This window comes from Papio anubis, chromosome 2, assembly GCF_008728515.1.
Source record: "Papio anubis isolate 15944 chromosome 2, Panubis1.0, whole genome shotgun sequence".
Lineage (NCBI taxonomy): Eukaryota > Metazoa > Chordata > Mammalia > Primates > Cercopithecidae > Papio > Papio anubis.
The window spans coordinates 118,493,615-118,516,216 of record NC_044977.1 but is presented as its reverse complement, the minus strand read 5'-3'; the positions used below and the strand labels follow the sequence as shown (position 1 = coordinate 118,516,216).

Sequence of the window (22,602 nt, the reverse complement as noted above, 5' to 3'; positions counted from 1 at the left end):
ATGTACCAGACATTGTGCTAAGTATGTTAAGTGTAAACTCTATTAATCTTCACATCAATCATATGACAGGACTACTGTAACCACCCCGTTTACAGAGTCGGGAACTGAGACACAGAATTTACTAATCTGTTCAAGTAAGTGGTGAAACTAGGATTTGAATTCCATCAATTTGGATCCAGAGACAATGCTCTCAATTACTATGTTGCACTATTTCTCAAAGTTAATACCTACTCCCTGCATCAACTACTTTAAAATGTCATTAAAAGATATAGATACCATTCATGATGTCAAAAATAAGTAAATAAATACAACCTTATTGGAGGTAATTTTAGATGGTCTAAATAAATAGGGGGATACAGTTTGGGAAGTATCAAAGTATCTAAAACATGGAAGCTATCCCCAGATTAATCCAGCAATTCAATGCAATTCTATCAGAATCTCTAAAAGGTTGCGTGTGTGTGTGTGTGTGTGTCTGCGTGTACACAACTTCTAGGTGGTTCCTAAATTAACAGGGAAAGTAAGAGCTAAGAATAGCTCAGATTATTTTGAACCACAGGACTAAAGAAAGGGAACATACATCCCTGATATCAAGATTTATAGTAAAGCAACAAGCAACAGTGATTTAAACCAGATGGTATGATTGACCAATGAGTGGATAAATAAAATGTGATATACACATAAAATAGAATATTATTCAACCTTAAAAAGGAAGGAAATTCTGGCACATGCTGAAGACATTATACTAAGTGAAACAAGCCAGTCACAAAAGGGCAAATATTGCATAACATATGAGATACTTAAATAAGTTAAATTTATAGACAAATTAAGGAGATTGGTAGTTACCAGGGGTGATGGGTTACACACATAAAATAGAATATTATTCAACCTTAAAAAGGAAGGAAATTCTGGCACATGCTGCAACATGGAAGAACCTTGAAGACATTATACTAAGTGAAGTAAGCCAGTCACAAAAGGGCAAATATTGCATAATATATGAGATACTTAAGTGAGTTAAAATTATAGACAAATTAAGGAGAATGGTAGTTGCCGGGGGGTAATGGAATGTTATTGTTTGTTTGTTTATTTATTTATTTATTTTTATTTATTTTTTGAGACGGAGTCTCACTGTGTGGCCCAGGCTGGAGTGCAGTGGCGCGACCTCAGCTCACTGCAAGCTCTGCCTCCCGGGTTCACGCCATTCTCCTGCCTCTCCCAAGTAGCTGGGACTACAGGTGCCCACCACTACGCCCAGTTAATTTTTTGTATTTTTAGTAGAGACGGGGTTTCACCGTGTTAGCCAGGAAGGTCTCGATCTCCTGACCTTGTGATCCGCCTGCCTCGGCCTCCCCAAGTGCTGGGATTACAGGCGTGAGCCACCGCGCCCGGCCAAGGGATGTTATTGTTTAATATGCAGCATTTCATTTTGGGATCATGAAAACTTTCTGGATATGAATAGTGGTGATGGTTGCACAACAGCGTCAGTGTACTTCATGCCACTGAATTGTACACTCAAAAAGGATTAAAATGATAAATTTTATGTTAAGTATAGTTTATCATTATTTTTAAATAAAAACATGGCGTAGAGCAGGAATGCACAACTAGACCAATAGGTAAAAAATACCCACAGAAACAGAACCACCAGAGCTTGGTGTATGATAGAAGAGACATTAAAATCAGTGGGGAAAATGAGGGACTAATCAATAAACAGTGTTGGACAACTGGCTATTTATATGGTAAAACATAAACTTAGGCCAGGCACGGTGGCTCATGCCTGTAATCTCCGCACTTTGGGAGGCCGAGGCAGGTGGATCACGAGGTCAGGAGTTCAAGACCAGCCTGGCCAAGATGGTGAAACCTCGGCTCTACTAAAAATACAAAAAAAAAAAAAAAATTAGCTAGGTGTGGTGGCATGCACCTGTAATCCCAGCTATTCGGGAGCTGAGGCAGATAATTTCTTAAACCCAGGAGGTGGAGGTTGCAGTGAGCCGAGACTGCGCCATGCACTCCGGCTTGGGCAACAGAGCAAGACTCCATCTCAAAAAAAAAAAAAAAAAAAAAAATTAGATTCCTATCTCACCTCATATACAAATTAAATTACAGTTGAATGACATTATCAAACCATGAAGGCTAAACTTTAATTTTTTTAGAAAAAAAAATATGGTGATATCTGCATGATAGTGCAAAAGATTTCTTGAACAAGGCATGAAAGGTAAGGTAGTTTCCTACAGCTGCTGGAACAAAATGTCACAAAGCAGGTGGCTTTCAACAACAGAAATGTACTGTCTTATAGTTCTGGAGCCCAGAAGTCTGATATCAAGGTGTCAGCAAGGTCGTGCTTCCTCTGAGATTGCGTAAAACCAATCCTTCCTTGTTTCTTCCGAGCTTCTGATGACGGCTGTCAATCCTTGGTCATCCTTTGGCTCCCAGCGGCACCACTCCATTCTGTGTCTGTAATCACCAGTGCTCTCCCTGTGTGTCTTTGTAACCAGATAACCACATTTCCCCTTTCTTTTCTTTTCTTTCTTTCTTTTTTTTTTTTTTTGAGACAGAGTCTCGCTGTGTCGCCCAGGCTGGAGTGCACTGGTGAGATCTCGGCTCACTGCAACCTCCACCTCCCGGATTCACGCCATTCTCCTGCCTCAGCCTCCCGAGCAGCTGGGACTACAGGCGCCCACCACCTCGCCAGGCTAATTTTTTGTATTTTTAGTAGAGTCGGGGTTTCACTGTGTTAGCCAGAATGGTCTTGATCTCCTGACCTCGTGATCCACCCACCTCAGCCTCCCAAAGTGCTGGATTTATAGGCGTGAACCACCACGCCCGGCCCCAAATTTCCATGTTCTTACAAAAATGCCAGTGGACCAGGCGCAGTGGCTCACACCTGTAATCCCAGCACTTTGGGAGGTGGAGTGGGGTGGATCACCTGAGGTCAGGAGTTCAAGACCAGCCTGGCCAACATGGCAAAACCCCATCTGTACTAAAAATACAAAATTTAGCTGGGCATGGTGGTGCACACCTGTAATTTCCAGCTACTCGGGAGGCTGAGGCAGGAAAATCGCTTGAACCTGGGAGGTGGAGTTTGCAGTGAACCGAGATTGTGCCATTGCACTCCAGCCTGGGTGACAGAGAGACTCCGTCTAAAAAAAATTAATAAAAATAAAAACAACAACAAAAAAGAATACCAGTCATATTATATTAAGGGCCCATCCTTTTCCACTATGACCTTATCTTAACTAGTTACATTCACAATGGCCCTATGTCCAAATAAGGTTATATTCTGAGGTACTGGTGAGTAGGACTTCAACATATCTTTCCTAAGGACACAGCACAACTCAACCCAAAACAAAAGTATTAGCCATAAATAAAAGAACTGATACATTTGATCATATTAAATTAAAAGTGAGAAATTTCTTTCTTTTGTAATATGTGTCAGATAAAAGATATGAAAAAAAGATTGGAAGTCTTTTCCCCCATTTTTAGTAATCTTGATGTTATGAAACAAGTGAGTACTAAAACAAAAACGACAATAAATGTGAGCACTAAAACAAACATGACACACTGTAATATAGAATTTTATTGAAAAAATAACACATACGTATACAATTTTTATTATTATTATTATTTTTTGAAACTAAGTCTTGCTCTGTCGCCAGGCTGGAGTGCGGTGGCGTGATCTTACCTCACTGCAACCTCCGCCTCCCGGGTTCAAACGATTCTCCTGCCTCAGCCTCCCAGGTAACTGGGACTACAGGCATGCACCAACACTCCCAGCTAATTTTTGTACTTTTAGTAGAGATGAGGTTTCACCATGTTGGTCACTATGGTCTTGATCTCTTGACCTCGTGATCTGCCCACCTTGGGTTCTCAAAGTGTTGGGATTACAGGCGTGAGCCACTGCATCAGTCCAACCGTGATCTTTTAGTGGTGCCTCTTTTCTCTTTTGACTTAGGAACGTTGTCCCTTAAGGAAACCTGGAGGCTACTACTGCGATACACTACTTGAGAGATGGATTGTTGCTCTTTTTCTACAAGCTTTGCAAGGAGTAGATTATAAAGACAGAAGATGTTAACCATTGCATTAATGTTTGGAAGCTGAGAGTCTTCTAGATTTCTGCTAGCAAACTGATATGAGGTAGAGTCCTGAAAGATCTGGCAATTTCATTTTCTTGGGATGAGTGAGTCACTTTCAGAACAGTGTGTGTGGTAGAATTTTTTTGGTTGTGGCTGCTCTACTCAGATTGCGTAGAGCTTTTTTGTTTTTTGTTTGTTTGTTTGTTTTGGTCAGATTTGTTGAGACATCTTCATAGTGTATCATCCTGAAAACTGAATAGTCACTTTGAGGTTATTGCTTTTTCTTTCCAGGTCAGTTAGCCAACTAAAAAGGCCCCGAAAAAGCTGGCTTCATGGTCCATGTCTATCAAGTGCTCATTTGTTACAGAAACAAAAATTCTGTCATCTTTCTTAAGCTCAAATAATCCCCCTTGATAGATGGAATAGAGTCCGTATTCTGCATCTTTAGACCAACAACTATTTCTAGCGCTTTTCATCAGCAGTATAGGGTCAGGATAACTTGTGTATTTGTAAATATATTGGACCATTTGTTTGTCGTTCTTTGTGTTTTCTTTTATTTCCTCCTGAAATCGAAAGTATGTTTGGGAATAGATGTAGTAAAACCCCTTTTCTTGGATGACCAGTTCGCCATTCCTCAAGTGCAAGTTGCTCAGGAATGAATGCCCACTCCTTGATGATTCCCAGGAGTTTATTTTGCGGCCCAGAGCCTTTTCATTCTTGGAGTCTGTAGGAAATTTAGAGAGAAAGAGAGTTAGCAGAAGGGAATTTGTAGCAAAGCAAGGAGCTTCTTTGCAGCTGTGGCTAGCCTATATTTTTGTTGGGATTGCCAGGGATTGCAATCTAATATCAAACTTCTTCCTCCTTCAATCTTATGTGGATTATAAATTCTAGTCACATAGAAATTAGGAGGCTCCTGTATCATTGTGACATTGGGAACTGTTGGGAGTCCCTTGTCTTTTTATACCTTATCAGCTGCTTATGCCACATGTGTCACACTTAGAATGGTAGCACAGGGGATGGCCCACTTAGATAGCAATGGTTACTCCTGGGCAGAACTTCTGCCCTGAATCCGTTCCTCCCTTCTTGTGCTGGTGAACTTAAGTGGACAATCCGGAAGGAAACCTAAATGAACGTATCTATTTCTTTAGGCCTATATCTCAGAAGTTCTTGCCATTCCTTTTGGACTCTTTGGGTCCCTCCTTGATCTTTCTCAGCTCTCCAGAGTCAAAGGTACATCCAAGCAGATGGCTTCTCTAGTCAAAAATAATAGAGGCACAAAGTTGGCAAAGGAGCCTAAAGATTCTGAGATACTTGAATCTTTCACACTCAAAGGTTTTGAATGAAAAATGAGCCTTCCAAAATGATATTCCTTTACACTTTTAGCCTATCTCCATGATTGGTGCAAAATTGGGCTTTTCCAGAGCGTAAACCAATTATATTTATTGATGAGTAGCAAGCAGTAACATCATAATAATCCCCTCACTTGTAGGCAGAACATGCCAATCATTTATAAAACATGAGTCCAAAAATGTCAAGAAGGCAACTACCCAGAAGAAACTAAACCAACCAACCAACCCAAAACCCCCCCAAACAACCTTTTTATCTATTAAGTGATGTCTGAAATATTTTTAGACAAATTTATGGGACAAAGCCTCTGATAAAAATAAAGGTGAGTATTTCTTGAGTACATACAATAGATCAGACATTTTGCATCATTTTGTGAGTTCAGATTTGTCTCAAGTTTGCATATGAAGAAACTGAAGCTTGACTGGGTTAAGTAATTTGCTCAAAACATGCATCTAGGTGAAGAGGAGGTGCGATTCCAACCTAGACATTTACGCTGTAAGACCCATGGACAGAGGCCTGGTGCGGTGGCTCACGCCTGTAATTCCAGCACTTTGGGAGGCTGAGGGGGGGCAGATCAGCTGAGGTCGAGTTTGAGACCAGCCTGGTGTGGTGGTGCATGCTTGTAATCCCAGCTACTTGGGTAGGAGAGACAGAAAGAAAGAGAAAGAAACGGAAGGAAGGAAGGAAGGAAGGAAGTGAAGCCGAGATGGAAGGAAGGCACTCCAGGAAGGAAGAAAGAAAGAAAGAAAGAAAGAAAGAAAGAAAGAAAGAAAGAAAGAAAGAAAGAAAGGGAAATTGCTCCAAAGAAGAAGAAAAAAAAAAAGGGATCCTGGCAACTGCAAAAACCCAATTCTCCCACTTTGTAATTTTCCTGAGGCCAGTATATGGTCATGGCTAGATGAATCTGAGCTATTTGTCTAAGTAAAATCTCGCGTCTGAAAACAGTCAGTCTGCTATGATCTAGTTTAATACTGAATGCCATTTTGTAGATAGCCTAGTGATAAACATTGATCAGGTAAATGATTTAGAACCTTTAAAGAGAATAGAGTTACTTGGCGCAATCCTTCCATTATTTTCCCTTAAGTCACTTATTTGTTGTTTTTCTTACTTGGAGAAGACAATGTGTTGCTTCTTCCTCTGGTCCCAGTTATGTGAGCTGCTACTCTCTGAGGACCTCTTTCTCTCACTAGGGGAGAAGTATTTTGTTGCTTTTCTAAAAGAGAAATGATAAAGAATCATCAACACTTGCCAAACTAGTTCTCAAATTAGCCATTGCGTGTTCGATCAGGTGTCTGTCAATCCCAGCTACATTGTAAGCATACTGAGGCTTCCAGAATCGCTTGATTCCGTGAGTTTTCATAAAAATAACATTTTGATATTATGATCAACCTACCTCAGCTTATGATCAACTTGAAAAGTACTTTACATGGGAAGAATAAGCAGTAACATGGATTATAATTTATCAGTGTCTCACAGGTAAGGTCCAAAGAGAATACAACAAAGTGAAGATTCTATCCCTTTTCCAAAAATATAAATAAAGAAATAACTGTAGACATGTAATAATGCTGCTGAGTTAAAGTATGCAAATAACCACCTATTGGCAAATTTCCACCTTGAATTACATACAGAAATAAACAAAGTGGTACCAATTTTTGTCATCTCAATTTTCCTTTCTCTATGCTAACTACTGTAGATTCTAAAGCAGTAGCAATTATAACAATTGCCCTTAGATGCGGCAAACTGGTATCCAACAGTCATCCTGCAACCACCCTTCCACTCCAAAAAGAAAGAACAGGAATTGACATTCTGGTTATGATATTGAGTATACAAGCATATAAGTTGCGAATTCACTAGATCACAATAAACAACATTTATTGATCACCGTCCAAAGTATTTTGGAGTAGCCTTAAAGAAACAGAAATGTAGGCTGGGCACAGTGGCTCATGCCTGTAATCCCAGCACTTTGGGAGGCTGAGGTGGGCGGGTCATGTCAGGAGATCGAGACCATCCTGGCTAACATGGTGCAACCCAGTCTCTACTGAAAATACAAAAAAATTAGCCAGGCGTGGTGGTGGGAGCCTATAGTCCCAGCTACTCAGGAGGCTGAGGCAGAAGAATGGTGTGAACCCAGGAGGTGGAGCTTGCAGTGAGCAGAGATTGCACCACTGCACTCCAGCCTGGGTGACAGAGCAAGACTCCATAAAAAAATAAAAATTAAAAAAAATTTTAAAAAAAACGGAAAAGAAATGTAACAAATGACTTTCTCTAAAAAATCAGTTCAGACTTCCCAAGAGTGCTTACATTGGTTGTAAGATAAATTATATTCTTTCATCAAACGGACAGTGCTAGGGTAAGGCACTACACCCTAAAGGGCCACAAATATTAATCACTGACTTCACTGCCATGTCCTCAAGGGACTTACAGCCTTCTACAGAAAATATGAATTAGAAAGTGGTAATTTGAAGGCCAAGATGGGTGGATCACTTAGCCTAAGAGTTTGAGATTAGCCTGGGCAACATAGTGAAACCTTGTCTCTATAAAAAATAGAAAAATCAGCCGGATGTGTTGGCCTGTGCCTACAGCCCTACTATTCAGGAAGCTGAGGTGGGAGGATTGCTTGAGGCCAGGAAGTTGAGGCTGCAGTGAGCCATGATCGCAACACTGCGCTCCAGCCTGGGCAACAGATTTGTTAAGGTCATTTCAAGCATATGAATAGGAAAGCCTAGATTTGAAAGCAAAATTTTAAAAGAGGAAATTTCCTACTGGTTATATTAAACACCTCCCAGAAAAGAAACTTGCAAATATGTGTATCGAGGTACCATGGGTATATCTTGGTATACAGAGTAGTGTTTCACCTTACTGAGATGAATAACAAAGAATTTTATTCTTCCAACACTGAAAACAGTACATGCATCTATCTGCTATAGACCATTAATCTGGTATGAATCATCTGAACAGGTGGAGTGTTCAACATTCTGACTACTGCTTTCATCTTTGAAGAAATGATAAGAAAGAGGGCTTAGACCCCAGGACCAGATTCTGTCCTTTATATTTAAGAAAACATATTTAATAAAGGAAAATGGGGGTGCTAAGTGATGAAGAAGTTTATTGCATTGGAAAAGAATAACATTTAAAAAATAACTGAAAGGAAATGAACAAGGTATGTGTGATAAAATAACAGAGTGCAGGGAATTTACTTAGAAAGGTGTCCACAGAAGCCCTCTCTGAAGAGGTGACAATTACATGAGCTGTGAAGGATGAGGGAGTGTCAGATGGAAGGCTAAAGAAGCCAGCCTGGGCAATAGTACTGAACAGAGAGGTGGGTCGAGAGAAGGCTGCTGACCATGAACAAGAGGGTCGTATGGCATGAAGACCACAGGATGAGGATTGTGGATGGGTAGAAAGATTGTTGGGAAAGGGATGATGGAGGAGGAGGCTTTCGTAAAGAAAGACCTGGAACCCAGTGGTGGCCTGAAACAAAGAAGGGTAACTTTAAGGGATTTCATTTATTTCTCTCAGTTTCCCAGAAAAGATTTAAGATGGCTTGTTTGTAACACATTAGAAGGTAGAAACAAATAAGTGAAGAAATTAAGGAGAAAGGAAAATTCATGGGGCAGAATAAAATTAAGCTGAAATAAAGTTCTGACCATAGGTGGGCCACAGATTTGATTCTGAGTTTCCTAGCTGCCAATGTAAAGAGGGAAATAGAATCAACAAGTGGCTTGAGATACAGAGCAGCAGATCAGAGGATGGATGAGTGGATGAGAACAGAGAGGAGAATGGAGAACTGTTCACCACCTGTCATGAAGATGACAGTAAAAAATTAAAATAACAACAAAAAAGATAGTACCTTGAACTGTAGAAATGGTTTCCTCAGAGGTTCTCAAAATCATCTGCAAATATTATTAAATAAAGCTTATTAATTTCCCTAAAAATTTAAACTGACAATAGAATGCCTATGGATCTTCTTGCTGATGTCTAACAGGAAATTTCTACATGCATTATCAATCTAGGAAGCTTTAAGTTGGTCAAGCATAGGGTCTGTAAGGGGTGGTGTGGGAGCTGGGATGAATATTGAAATAGCTGTCCCCACACAGTAATCAAGGGATAGTCCTCTACCTGGGAAAGTTCTGTTGCTGGATGAAGTCTTGGAAAGGTCACACCTGGAGCAGTGCAGGAGGAAGAAGCCATCTGCCATGTGAATTCAGCCAAATGTGGCTGATAAGTGTGGCAGCCATGTCATGTCACTTTCTGTGTGTGGGGTGTATGTGCACCTTCGTGTGTGTGTGTATAAGTGCACAGGGTAACAGAGCCCAGAGGCTTAAAATTATTGGACAGACCCAAGCCTCAAGACGCAGGGCACACTTCCTCTCTCTCAGGATGCCCACAGACATACATAGCCTATCAAGGTACAACCTGACAACACCATGTCATTCTTTCACTTCTGAGAATGTGGCTGAGCCATTCTCAACATAAAGATATTTTACCACCTTCCCATATATTTGCTAAATATCTAGTAACCTCCCCCTCCCTTTGTACTAACCAATGGGGAAAACCAATAAGAAAGAGTGAAAAGCAAACCTTTCTATTAACTGGGAAGATCCTGACTTGGCTCATCCACGGATTCTGAATTCAGCTCTGTCCCTCCTGCCACCTTCTCCCATCACTGCCTTCTTTCCCAATCACTCTAGTTAATGTTGCAACTGTCAGAAACTTGCATTCTCTGTACTTCCACCCCAAAGCAGAAGCTCTCTGCTTCTCCCTCCACCTCAAGCCCTGATACCAGATAATGGGGACAGGGCTGGTGGTGGTGGACTGACTGTAATCAGTTCTCTGGGCACTGACATACAGGAAGGGGAAGTGAGAGAAAACCATGGCATTCTCTCTTATCTCTCTCTCTCTCATTTCTCTCTGTGTGTCTCTTTCCTACTCTTATTCTCTCTTTCTCTCATTTCTCTCTGTGTGTCTCTCTTTCCTACTCTTATTCTCTCTTTCTCTTATTCTGCAACAGAAAGGAAGGAAAGAAGGGGAAGCAGCAGGAGAAAGAAAAGGGACTTTCCTACAATGTGGGAGGCAAAATAAAAAGAGTGACTAGAAGCATGGCCAGATGCCCTGCATTCAAATGTTTCAGTTACTGGCTCTGTGAGACTGCTCAAGCTATTTCACTGATCTAAACTTCAATTTATTAATCTATTTTAAAAATATATTTAAGAGGATAATAATGACTTATTATTCAGAGCTGTCGTGATGATTAAATGAGATAATGGGCATAGGATATTTACTGGAATAAGTCCGTTCGACTAATGTGCCTGAAAAAAAAAGAGAATTATTTTTCCCACATTCTCACCTATTCTCCCAGCTTCTCGCTATTCTAGTTGGTAGCAGGATGTGAGAATGGGAGGGAGAATGGCAGGAATAGCAGGAAAAAGAAATGTCCTCACTATTTCTCTTATCTCCCCACTCCCTGTCCACAGCACCCAGCCCTCTCCTCCGTCTCCAGATTTCTACCGTAGTTCTGAGTCGCTCTCCCCTGCTGGACAATTGCACTTCCATCCTCCCCAAGCCCCTATCCCAGGAACTTGGGAGTTTCATTTCTCAGCTTCCTCAGGACCTTTCTCCAGCCCAGGCTTTTCCTAGTCTCCTGGTCCTTGCCCCCTGAGCACTCGCTGTCATTTGCAGTGGTGGAATCACAGCTGCTTCCGTATAGCTTGTGTGGAGTGGGTCCCCCTGCCCGGGGCCACGCTGCCAGGGCAGCCACAGAGCAGCTATGTTTCTAGGACTCCTAGGAGGAAATCTAGTTTCATTTCCCATAGAAATAGCATCTTACGTATGTCAGGGCTCTATTGTGAAAACAGCTCAGGATTATAAACTTGATCCCTAATCACCAATAGAACAGTATTTATATGGAGAAACAGATGCAGAGCACCAAACAATGGACTTGCAAACATGTGTAAAACACATTCTCCTCGTACCCTGGGAATTCCCCCAGTTAATGTCTTTAAACAATGGTGGTGTATGTAGTACTTCATAGTTTACAGAGTATTTTTATAGTCATGTTCTCATCTCATATTTTTACATAGGCAGAAGCAATTATTTATTTATTTATTTATTTATTTATTTTGGTTTTTGAGGTAGAGTCATGTTCTGTTGTCCAGGCTGGAGTGCAGTGGCACAATCTCAGCCCACTGCAACCTCTGCCTCTTGGGTTCAAGCAATTCTCCTGTCTCAGCCTCCCAAGTAGCTGGGAGTACAGGCACACACCACCACACTTTGCTAATTTTTGTATTTTTAGTAGAGATGGGATTTCACCATGTTGGCTAGGCTGGTCTTCAACTCCTGACCTCAGGTGATCTGCCTGCCTCAGCCTTCCAAAGTGTTGGGATTATAGGCATGAGCCACTACACCTGGCCGCAAATATTATTAAATGCCATTTTACAAAGAAAGAAGAGCCTAAGAGAAGAAACTTGATTTGATCTGTCACTCTGCCACATTTAGTAAAATAAGCCGTTAACTAACATGTCTCTGCTGGAAGTCCTGTTTAAGCAACTTCCATAAACAGATACTTTTTGTAATTTGTTATTTATTGGCTGTAAATTAAGAAAAAACCACCTTCAAATTCTCAGAGTATCTCTTTCTTCCCTTCCCTTCCTTTCCTCTTTCTTCCCTCTTACTTTCCTCTTTCTTCATCTCTATATGCATACAAAAATAAATATTTAATTCCAGACATCGGCAATGTGGGAAGAATATAAAACATCATTATTTGATCTCCTTTATCTTTTGAATGAAAAAAAATCTCACACATTCTTTATGACTTTGTGACCTTCTCTTCATTACCCTGGGTGTGCCTCAGTTTCCATAATGTGAGATCAAAAGATTAGACTAGATGTGGAGTCTGTCTGGGGCAGAGGAATGAACTCTAGATCAGGAGTCGGCCAGGCCCTGCCTTTTGGTGCTATCCCCCATTTTCCTAGTTCTGTGAATTTGGGGAAAATTACTTAAATACTCTGGGCCTAAGTTTTCTTATTTGTAAAATGCAGAGTCTAGGCTTGATTATCTTAAAGATTCCTTCACTTTAAGGAATTCTTCTGGCCTTATCTGCCTACTGGTGAGGTCACCTGGTGAGATTATATACCTTTCTAACGAGTTGACGGAGTTGCCACTTGACTTGCCAGCAGGGGCTCTTCATACTCTCTTCGTCATTGGGATCCCAAGAACTGTCATCTTCTTTCAAGAAACAAGCAATGCCACTTTTGGAGTACTTGTCCTGCATCTGGGTTGCGATGGAATATAACACAATATTTTGCATAAGTGCTTTTTATTTTTGTTCATTTGGAAGTTAAGACAACAGAAACTGATAGCAGACTTAGAGAAGTTTTGGCACATTGAGTAAGTTCCTGTTTGAAATAAAAGTAAGCATGCTCTCCTTTGTCCTTAAAAAAAAAGAGCGAAAGAGAATAAAAGTAAGCAGCTGGATATAGTGCAAAGGATGCAGGTGTGGGTCAGGCATCTGGAGTCACAGTGTCCTTCCCTGCCTCCCTTACTAAACAGCTGTGCTTTTCTTGACAAGTTGCTTCCATTCTCCTGTGTCTGCTCATTAGTTTCGAGCCGGTTCACTATGGTGATTCTGAGGTCTCTTCCAGCTCTGCCACGGTGTGTATCCCATTTTGAAGCTGGAAACCTACCTAGATACAAGGTTGGTAGTGGAGTCAGTTTAAATTTTAGGATCCTAAATAAAAAACAGCCAAATCATTTGGGAGGGGGTCATGTTCTGTTTCTTGATCTGAGCTGTGGCTAGCTAAGTAGATTCTAGTTACTGATCTGATTTCTACTCCTCTGGATGGCAGACTCTGGACCATGTTGCTGCTAGAAATCTGAACGCTGTTTCATTAAATGTTTACACTAACTAGGGATTTATTGGCAGAGACTTTAAACACTCTTTGAAGGTTTTCTCCCTGTTTCTGATTGAAAGTAAACAATGGCAACAGCCAGATCATTGTCAACAAACTCCTCACTCTCATCAACAAATCCTTGCTTGATGTTATAAGCACACACAAACACACACACCCCAAACCACCCAGAACTCTTCAGGCTGATCATTGTTTAATCAAGGAATACAGGAAACAGAAGGTCCAAACAAAGCCAGAAGGATTTTCTCTTCTGTTTTGTTTTGTTTTAACAAGTGGGATGGAAGAGACGTTATTTCCCTGAAAAAATCTGCTGAATTGACTCTACCTGGGGAAATAAATGAGAAAATGGCAATTTTAATCTGTTATTTGAACTAAGGTACTGCAAAGCTTGAAGGGAGGATCAAATTGAATGATGATTCACTCCTTTCTATAGAAAGACGATCTCATTTTAAATCAGAATATCTGAACTGTTCATGAGCCGTCCTAGCCAAAATCACACAGTTCTGTACTCAGCCATGTAACCCTTGGACATCTGGCCAAGGTCCCTCAAATGCAAAAGTGCAAACTTGAGTTAATAAATTTCTTCCTCACACCCTGTCATAGATCATTCATTTACTTTCTTCCTCTTTTAAACAACAAGAGAAAAACATTCCCATAGTATATGTAGTTGGAGGTGAAGCTGGGGCTGCCCCAGTTGAGATATGACTGGCTGTGGACTTAGGTACATTTCCTTGCCCCTGCCCGCCCCACCTGTAGACATCTAGTTGCAACTCCAATTGACTTGGGAGATGCAAAACCTTTCCAAGGAAGGCACTCAGTCACATATGATTCAGAAATACGAAAGCGTGTCTAGCAAACTGTGGGAAAGGATCGTGACGGAAGAGACGAGAAACTGGGATCAGCTACAAGGCCCGAGGGTAGTTCCAGGAAGAGCGAACTTTCCCTGGACACTGTCCCAGTTCGCTCAGTATGAGTGGACTCCGGCCAAGCTTCGGTTCGATTACACTGAACAAGCAGGCTCACAAGTCTCTCTAACTTGTTGGGGCAAAAAGGTGTGCCTGATACAGAAAGGAGGGAGAAGTATGCCTTTTTACTTCACATCAGCTGTAAGCTCTCTCAGCAGGAAATGGCTGAAGATGGGAGGCTCCAGCCATGAGAGGCAAGGTGCAGAGTTGACAGCTGCCTGTGATCAGGCAGTAATGGCAGCAGGCAACAACTTGTCAACTGAGGTGGAATTTGACATGGATGGTGGTAGCGGAGCTTGAGCCACAGGACTAGCCCAGTTTAGTACCAATTGCTGGCTACAGCCTGTGATCCCTTCTGGTATTTTCCAGAAATACTTTCAGGAGGAGGTGGGGGGAACCTGGAAAATTGAGTAAGGTCCTGGGTATAAGTGGATGGGAGGTTGACAAGCTAATGTAGCTACATTATTGCCCAGGAGTTTATAAAGCCTGGATACATTCCGGATACACAGGCAAGCTGGGAAGCATGGAAAAGTAAAGAACACTTTTCTAAAAGAAAAAAAAACCCTCCAAAAACTAAATAAGTAAATCACAAAACAAACAAACAAAAAACTGAAACAACCACTAATGGCATCTACATTCCCACCTCCTAGTTAACCTTTGGATGATCTCTCTTGTTTACGGAGGTGAGATCATACTATGTGTGTGCATAATTTTGAGTATGGTTGTTTTCTTATAAGACTATATAAAAATGTTTTGTTCTTTAAATCTGTATGAAAATTACATATGGATAGCATGGATATTTTTATGACATTCCCTGTAGAAAATTTGTAAAATATAGAAAAATAAAAAGGAAAAAAAGCACCCATAATCATAACATCTAGAGATCACATTGTCATTTTGGTGTTTCTCTTTCTAGACCTTTTTATGCATAAATACTGTTTTCTGAACAATAGAAATCCAGAGAGGAAGCCTCAATCACCCTCTCCACCCTCACATGTTTCCTGCATCATGAATTTCGGTAGTTTCTTCTATAGAACCTGGCCAATGCTGGTGACTAGACACATGGTGAGTTGACGTGGGGTGCTGTGGTTATTCCAAGAATGATAATTAAGATGATATGTCTCCCCTCGCCTCCTCCCATCCTTTCCACTTCAAAGTATGAGTTTCCTGCAGCATATCACAGGCTGAGGCTATATGCTCTAACTAACCACACCTGGGCACTGGGGACGGAAGGTAGCGTGTGGGGGTTATTTTCATTTGCGTGCCTCTGAAAAGAAAGCTCTTGCACTGGGTGCCTGTTCTTCAGCTCCAGAAGCCCTTGGTTCTGAAAAGTGGATTTCCATGGTGACTGCTCTTGGTGCTGTTACAAACATGGTAGTTGTCTAGGCCAGGGTCAACCAGTCCTTGATGGGGCTTGAGGTCAGTAGGGTAGACTCAGCAAGGTAGACTTCAAGATGGCAGCACTGACCCTCTCTACTGCCCAGACATTAGTCTCTGGCAATCATTTTCTGCAAACTGCAAATAGCATAAAGGATCATTTACGGAGATCTGTGGAGAGGAATCCCTTCTCCTTTTTCCTCCCCATCTATGATGCCACAGTGATAGGCCATTCCCTTATCATAAAACCTTCTCAGAGGGACACAGACTTTGGGGGCTCAGCCCATATTTGTTGTTCATGTTTGCTGGTCTACAGCTTATTTGTGAAGATCCAGTCCAATGTTATGAAGCCTTCCTTAACCCTTACACCCTATAATCCTTGCAGACTGTATCTTCTGCAAAATTTCACCAGCCAAAGTGGAGCCTATATTCAATTTTAAGAAATTAATACTTAAGTTGAATATACTTTTCCAAAGTCTACACAGAAGATTCAAATATATTTTCCCTTTGGAAAACTTCTGATGAAGAAAGTGACACCTTCAGGAGACTTTTCAGCAGGAATTACAATGCTACTATAAAAATAGCATTGTAATGTATTGAAAAAAGTGTATTGAAAAAAAAGGTAGGTGCTTCAATTTATTGAGTACCTCCTTCATGCCTGGGTTCAAAATCAGGCTTTATCTTTTACTAGTTTTGTAATCTTGAACAAATCTCTTAACTTCACCTCAGCCTTAGTTTGTTCATCTATAATATGGGGTAATTATACTTATGTTATAGAATTGTTATGAGAATTGAAATCAGGCAATACTTTTCAAAGTTCCTGGTACACAGTAATTGCTCAATATCTGTAATTCTCCTAGCTTTCTTGCACTCTCAATGAATTCTTCTGCATGCCTAATGTATACGTATTCATATGTCAAAATGCAATTAGGAAAAATGTGTGCAAGTGGGAAGATCTTAGGCCTTATATGAAATTTCCATTTTTATAGTAGAATTGAAAAAGAAATTTGATTATATATACAGACAATTGCATGAGTCAGTTGAGTAAATAACTGGTTGATTCAGTCTTAAAATTAGTCCCAACTTGCAATGTGAGCAAATTGATGGAGCTACTTGGGTATGGAGTAACAGCTTTACTCTGTTTATGCTGTAAAGTTAAGAAAGGTTAGGAAATTCTGGGCTGGGCGCGGTGGCTCAAGCCTGTAATCCCAGCACTTTGGGAGGCCGAGGTGGGTGGATCACGAGGTCAGGAGATCGAGACCATCCTGGCTAACACGGTGAAACCCCGTCTCTACTAAAAAAAAAAAATGCAAAAAACTAGCCGGGCGTGGTGGCGGGCGCCTGTAGTCCCAGCTACTCGGAGGCTGAGGCGGGAGAATGGCGTGAACCCGGGAGGTGGAGCTTGCAGTGAGCCGTCGGGCCACTGCACTCCAGCCTGGGCCACACAGCGAGACTCCGTCTCAAAAAAAAAAAAAAAAAAAGAAAGGTTAGGAAATTCTGGCTCCAAATTGGTGCCAGTCTCTTGTGTAGACTTAAAGCTAAAGGTATGACTATAGTTTCATGAATTTTTTTTTTTGTTACGAAAGAAACTCTTTTCTAAATGTGCCTACAATAAACCTGACTTTACTGGTCATCTAACGGTAGCCATAATTTTCATAATTACTTGCAAATAAAACAAGAGTCTGCCTCATCCATTTCCAAAAGAAAAATTTCTGACTGATTGAGATAACCAAACTTACACTCCACAGGATATGCAAACTGTATTTCCCTAGCAAATAGTTATCACTCTATGTCTTTTGCACAATTTATACTTTTCTGAGATCCTTAGTCTTTCATCTCCTAGTCAGCTGGCAGAGGTGGTGCTACAGGATGGACTGTGCAAGCACTGTACATTACAAGGTGTACATAGGTTAACCCTGTGGACATCCCACTATGGAGGGAAGAGCCTACAGACCTGGGTGCTAGTCACCCCAGCACTGCCTCCAAAGCCTTGTCTGAACATGAGTACATTATTTCTTGTCTCCTCATCTGTAAAAATGTGGTTGTGGTGGTCGGGGGAGGATCTGAAGTTCCTTGTAGCTCATAATTCTCTACTATTTAATATACAATGAGTTAAAATATATATTAGAAGTCCAAAACTGAGTTGGTTTATTTTCAGCAATTTTGGAGTCATAGTTCCAGGGATTTTCATTGAGAAAATCATAAATTAAAGTGGCACTAAGTGTTTGTTTGGTTTTTTCTATCAAAGATACCTCAATTTGTACATGGACCATCCATAGGCAGAGACTGGCAGTTTGCTTTTCAATTGTTTTATCATGAACAGCTGTGTCTATTTGATAACTTCTTTATTATGGATTTTACCCATGACATGCCTGTGCCCCAGGAATAGGCAGAATGCCAGTCCTTTGTATTCTCACTTATTGTCAACACAGGAATGCCTCATACCTAAAAGCAAAACATTTCAAAGGTGTGAAAGTTCACCAGGACTAGCTACATCTGGAATACAAAACGGGAGTGTTCAGTGATTTAGAGCCTGGCTTTGGGTTGAGCCTGACTCTGCCTTTGTTGCCTGCATATTCATGGTGCCTACCGCATTGGCAAAGGCTGTTCATTCGATCAATAAGTATTTAGTGAACCACAAGTATTAGTATTAGTGGTTACTTGGGAACCACATGCTAGACCCAGAGTTATACTGGTGAACAGAAGCAGACACAACTCTGATACAGCTACCTCAACCCTCAAGAATTCATGAGTCAAGAACTGTAACTCCAACTCGGAACAATAAAGCAGGGAAGATGGCTACAGTAACCAAAACAGCATGCTACTGGTACCAAAACAGATATATAGACCAATGGAACAGAACAGAGGCCTCAGAAATAACACCACACATCTACAACCACCTGATCTTTGACAAACCTGACAAAAACAAGCAATGGGGAAAGGATTCCCTATTTAATAAATGGTGCTGGGAAAACTGGCTAGCCATATGCAGAAAACAGAAACTGAGCCCCTTCCTTACAGCTTCTACAATAATTAACTCAAGATGGATTAAAGACTTAAACGTCAAACCTAAAACCATAAAAACCCCAGAAGAAAACCTAGGCAATACCATTCAAGACACAGGCATGGGCAAAAACTTCATGACTAAAACACCAAAAGGAATTGCACAGAAGTCAAAATTGACAAATGGGATCTAACTAAACTAAAGAGCTTCTGCACAGCAGAAGAAACTACCATCAGAGTGAACAGGCAACTTACGGAATCGGAGAAAATTTTTACAATCTACCCATCTGACAAAGGTCTAATATGCAGAATACACAAGGAATTTGTTTCTTGTAAAACAAATTGACAAGAAAAAAAAAACAAACAACCACATCAAAAAGTGGGCAAAAGATAGGAGCAGATACTTCTCAAAAGAAGACATTTATGCAGCCAACAAACACATGAAAAAAAGCTCATCATCACTGGTCATTCGAGAAATGCAAATCAAAACCACAATGAGATCCCATCTCACTCCAGTTAGAATGGTGGTTATTAAAAAGTCAGGAAACAACAGATGCTGGAAGGATGTGGAGAAACAGGAATGCTTTTACATCGTTGGTGGGAGAATAAATTAGTTCAACCATTGTGGAAGACAGTATGGCAATTCCTCAAGGATCTAGAACCAGAAATACCATTCAACCCAGCAATCCCATTACAGGGTATACACCCAAAGGGTTATAAATCATTCTGCTATAGAGACACATGCACACATATGTTTATTGCAGCACCATTTACAATAGCAAAGACTTGGAATCAACCCAAATGCTCATCAGTGATAGACTGGATAAAGAATATGTGGCACATATACACATACTACATATACATATACCACATATACACATATACATATACTACATAGTATGGAATACTATGCAGCCATAAAAAAGAATGAGATCATGTCCTTTGCAGAGACACGGATGAAGCTGGAAACTATCATTCTCAGCAAATTAACACAGGAACAGAAAACCAAACACTGCATGTTCTCACTTATAATGAACAATGAGAACACATGGACACAGGGAGGGGAATATCACACACTGGGACTTGCCAGGGGGTGGGTGGCAAGGGGAGGGAGAGCATTAGGACAAATACCTAATGAATGTGGGGCTTACAACCTAGGTGATGGGTTGATGGGTGCAGCAAACCACCATGGCACATGTATACCTATGTAACGAACCTGCACGTTCTGCACATGTATCCCAGAACTTAAAGCAAAATTAAAAAACTAAAAAATAAAGAAATCTGTTTGCCAGAATTCACAAAGAACAATAGACCTCATGTGAGTTATGAACCTGAGCTTCATCCTGCTGTGTGCTATTGGATAAAGACTCTAAGAGCTACCTTACAGATTTTTTCGACAGGAAGTATCACAGTAATAAGGCCCTGTTTAAAGGCTGTTGCTACTGCTGTGGGACAGATTTACCCATTTGTGTTTGAAAGCAGGAAAGAAATTTTATCATTCACCACTTAATTGGTTAGAATCTCTAACTGAGCACCTTTTAAAACCTGCTGCACTTTGGACTCAAAAGGAAAACTGGACCAACGGTAATTGAGGAAACAGACTCTTATTTATTCATAGCTGCCGTGTAAGCTCCAGTCCCTGTGGATTTTATTCCAAACCTTGCTGTAACATAAAAAGGAAGTTTACAAGACATGCCATTGCTGCTTTTACAAAAGGACATTCTATTTATTTTCACAGTAATTCTCATGTCCCCATAAGCAGAGCTGTCACAGTGTGCGCTACCTTAGGTTGTTTTATTGTTGTCATTGTTATTTTTTTCCATTTTGAGCTAATGTGTTTTATTTGTGAATAGTCTTTTACAATTTTGTATGCTGAATATGGGCACCAAAGAACCTGTAAAAGTTATCTTTTTCAATTGAATGTGAACAAATAAAAGTTTGGAAAAGTAAAACAAAAGAACTATCAAGCATTTAGCAGAAAGCTTTCATGAACAGTTGCAATGGCTAATATTATAAAATACGCATACTTTTAAAAACCAAAAATCCCTCAGGAGTTTTGTTGCCCACATCTGCTAGTAACTAGTGGAGCCAGTTCTGTCACTGCACTTAGTTTACACAATTTCTTGAACTTACACTTTTGCGAGGACTTCAGTGATTATGCAATTTAGCAGTTAGAGTGCACCCACTGAGAAAGGAAGCAGTGAAGTCTTCAGAGAGGAGCAAGCTGACATGCAAAGGAGGAGCAGGTAACCAGACAGTGGCTAAGCGCCCCTGAGACCGAGTGCACTGCCCTGCACTGACCTGCTTCAGCTCGTTGGTGAAGTACACGTAAGTTACAGCTGCACAGAGGGACTGCAGGAGCACTGTGAAGATCAGGATCAGCACGCAGGTCTGCCCCGGGCTGGGTCCCCCCTGGGCCTCCATCATAGCCATGATCCTGTCAGAGTCTGACTGCTGTAAGTCAGCCAAGCAGCCAGTCACTGAAGCCCTTCCTTCTCTATTCTTTTATAGTCAGTGAGGAAACGAATGCGGATGAGTTGTTTTTCTGGGTTCTGTGGCCTTGGCCCCGCCCACATCTATTGAACTTGCATCTGTCCCTCCCCTTTCCTACCGCCCAGTAACAACTCTTGTCTCAAAGTAGTTGCTGGAAAGGAGGGAAATTGAAAGAAGCTCCTCTCCTTGCCCTCGGGATCCATGCACCCCTTCTCTGCACTCACCTCAAGCCCATTTCTCTCTTCTCTTTCTTGCTCTCCTTTTTATAATGTCCTCAGCCGAAGAGGGGAGGGATTTTCTTTGTTTTTCCCTAACATGTCCTCATTCTACCACAGAGCTCTAAGCCTCATGGCCTGGCTGTCATAGGTACAAGGCCTATTTTCTAAATTATAAGATAATTTTTATGACTTGAAACTTCCATATCTGGTTTTTCTCATGCTGCTGTGAGGTGTGGGGAGAGGGCAGGGTGGGAGTGGAAAAAGGAAAGTAGAAATACTATCTCATAGCAATGGTCTTGCTACATAACTCCATCTTGAATGTCAGAATCTAAATATTGACTTCTTCTTCCTCTTTGTAAACCTTCGGACACAAATTCTAATCTCTTTCTCAGATCTCCACCCCCTACCAAGACAATATGCCTGTGTATTAGGCTGGACAGGTAGGAAGTAGTTGACACACTCAGAAAGGCAAAGGAAAAAAACATGTGGATGTTTTCCAAAATATTAACCCCATCACAGTGTCTCACTGTCACTATCCTTTTACAGATTAGGAAAAGAAGTTACGGGGAGTTAATTACCCTCAGATTCAGGACCCAGCCCCACATCTCCCCACTATCAGATGTCATATGCTGGCCCAGCTGTATGTTGTCTCTATATCTTGTTCAGCATTTCTTTCTTCTTTCTCTCTTTCTTTCTTTCCTTCCTTTCTTTCTTTCTTTCTTTTCTCCCTCCCTCCCTCCCTCCCTCCCTCCCTTTCTTTCTTTCTTTCTTTCTTTCTTTCTTTCTTTCTTTCTTTCTTTCTTTCTTTCTTTCTTTCTTTCTCTCTCTTTCTTTCTCTCTTTCTCTCTCTCTTCTTCTTTTTTTTTTTTTTTGACAGAATCTCACTTTATTGCCCAGACTGGAGTGCAGTGGTGCAATGGCGCGATCTTGACCCACCACAACCTCCACCTCCCAGATTCAAGCAATTCTCCTGCCTCAGCCTCCCACGTAGCTGGGATTACAGGTGCATGTCACCATGCCTAGCTAATTTTTTTTTTTTTTTGTATTTTTAGTAGAGATGGGGTTTTACCATGTTGGCCAGGTTGGTCACAAACTCCTGACCTCAAGTGATTCTCTTGCTTCAGCCTCCCAAAGTGCTGGGATTACAGGCATGAGCCACTGCATCAGGCCATTGTTTAGTTATTCCATCTTGACCCACTGAATCAGAGTTTCTGGCAGTGGACTT

General features: G+C 41.0%; 1 protein-coding gene across 1 annotated transcript; it reads right to left on the bottom strand.

The window, feature by feature from the left end:
• Nucleotides 1-3,380: 3,380 nt before the first annotated feature.
• TNFSF10 (TNF superfamily member 10) lies at nt 3,381-21,222 on the bottom strand. The gene is made up of 5 exons (XM_009201355.3): nt 20,968-21,222; nt 12,547-12,684; nt 9,265-9,307; nt 6,523-6,627; nt 3,381-4,791 (listed from the first exon to the last, which is right to left on the bottom strand). The coding sequence occupies exons 1-5, from the start codon at nt 21,097-21,099 to the stop codon at nt 4,364-4,366; spliced, it is 846 nt and encodes a 281-aa protein (XP_009199619.1). The 5' UTR covers nt 21,100-21,222; the 3' UTR covers nt 3,381-4,363.
• Between the last annotated feature and the right edge of the window lie 1,380 nt (nt 21,223-22,602).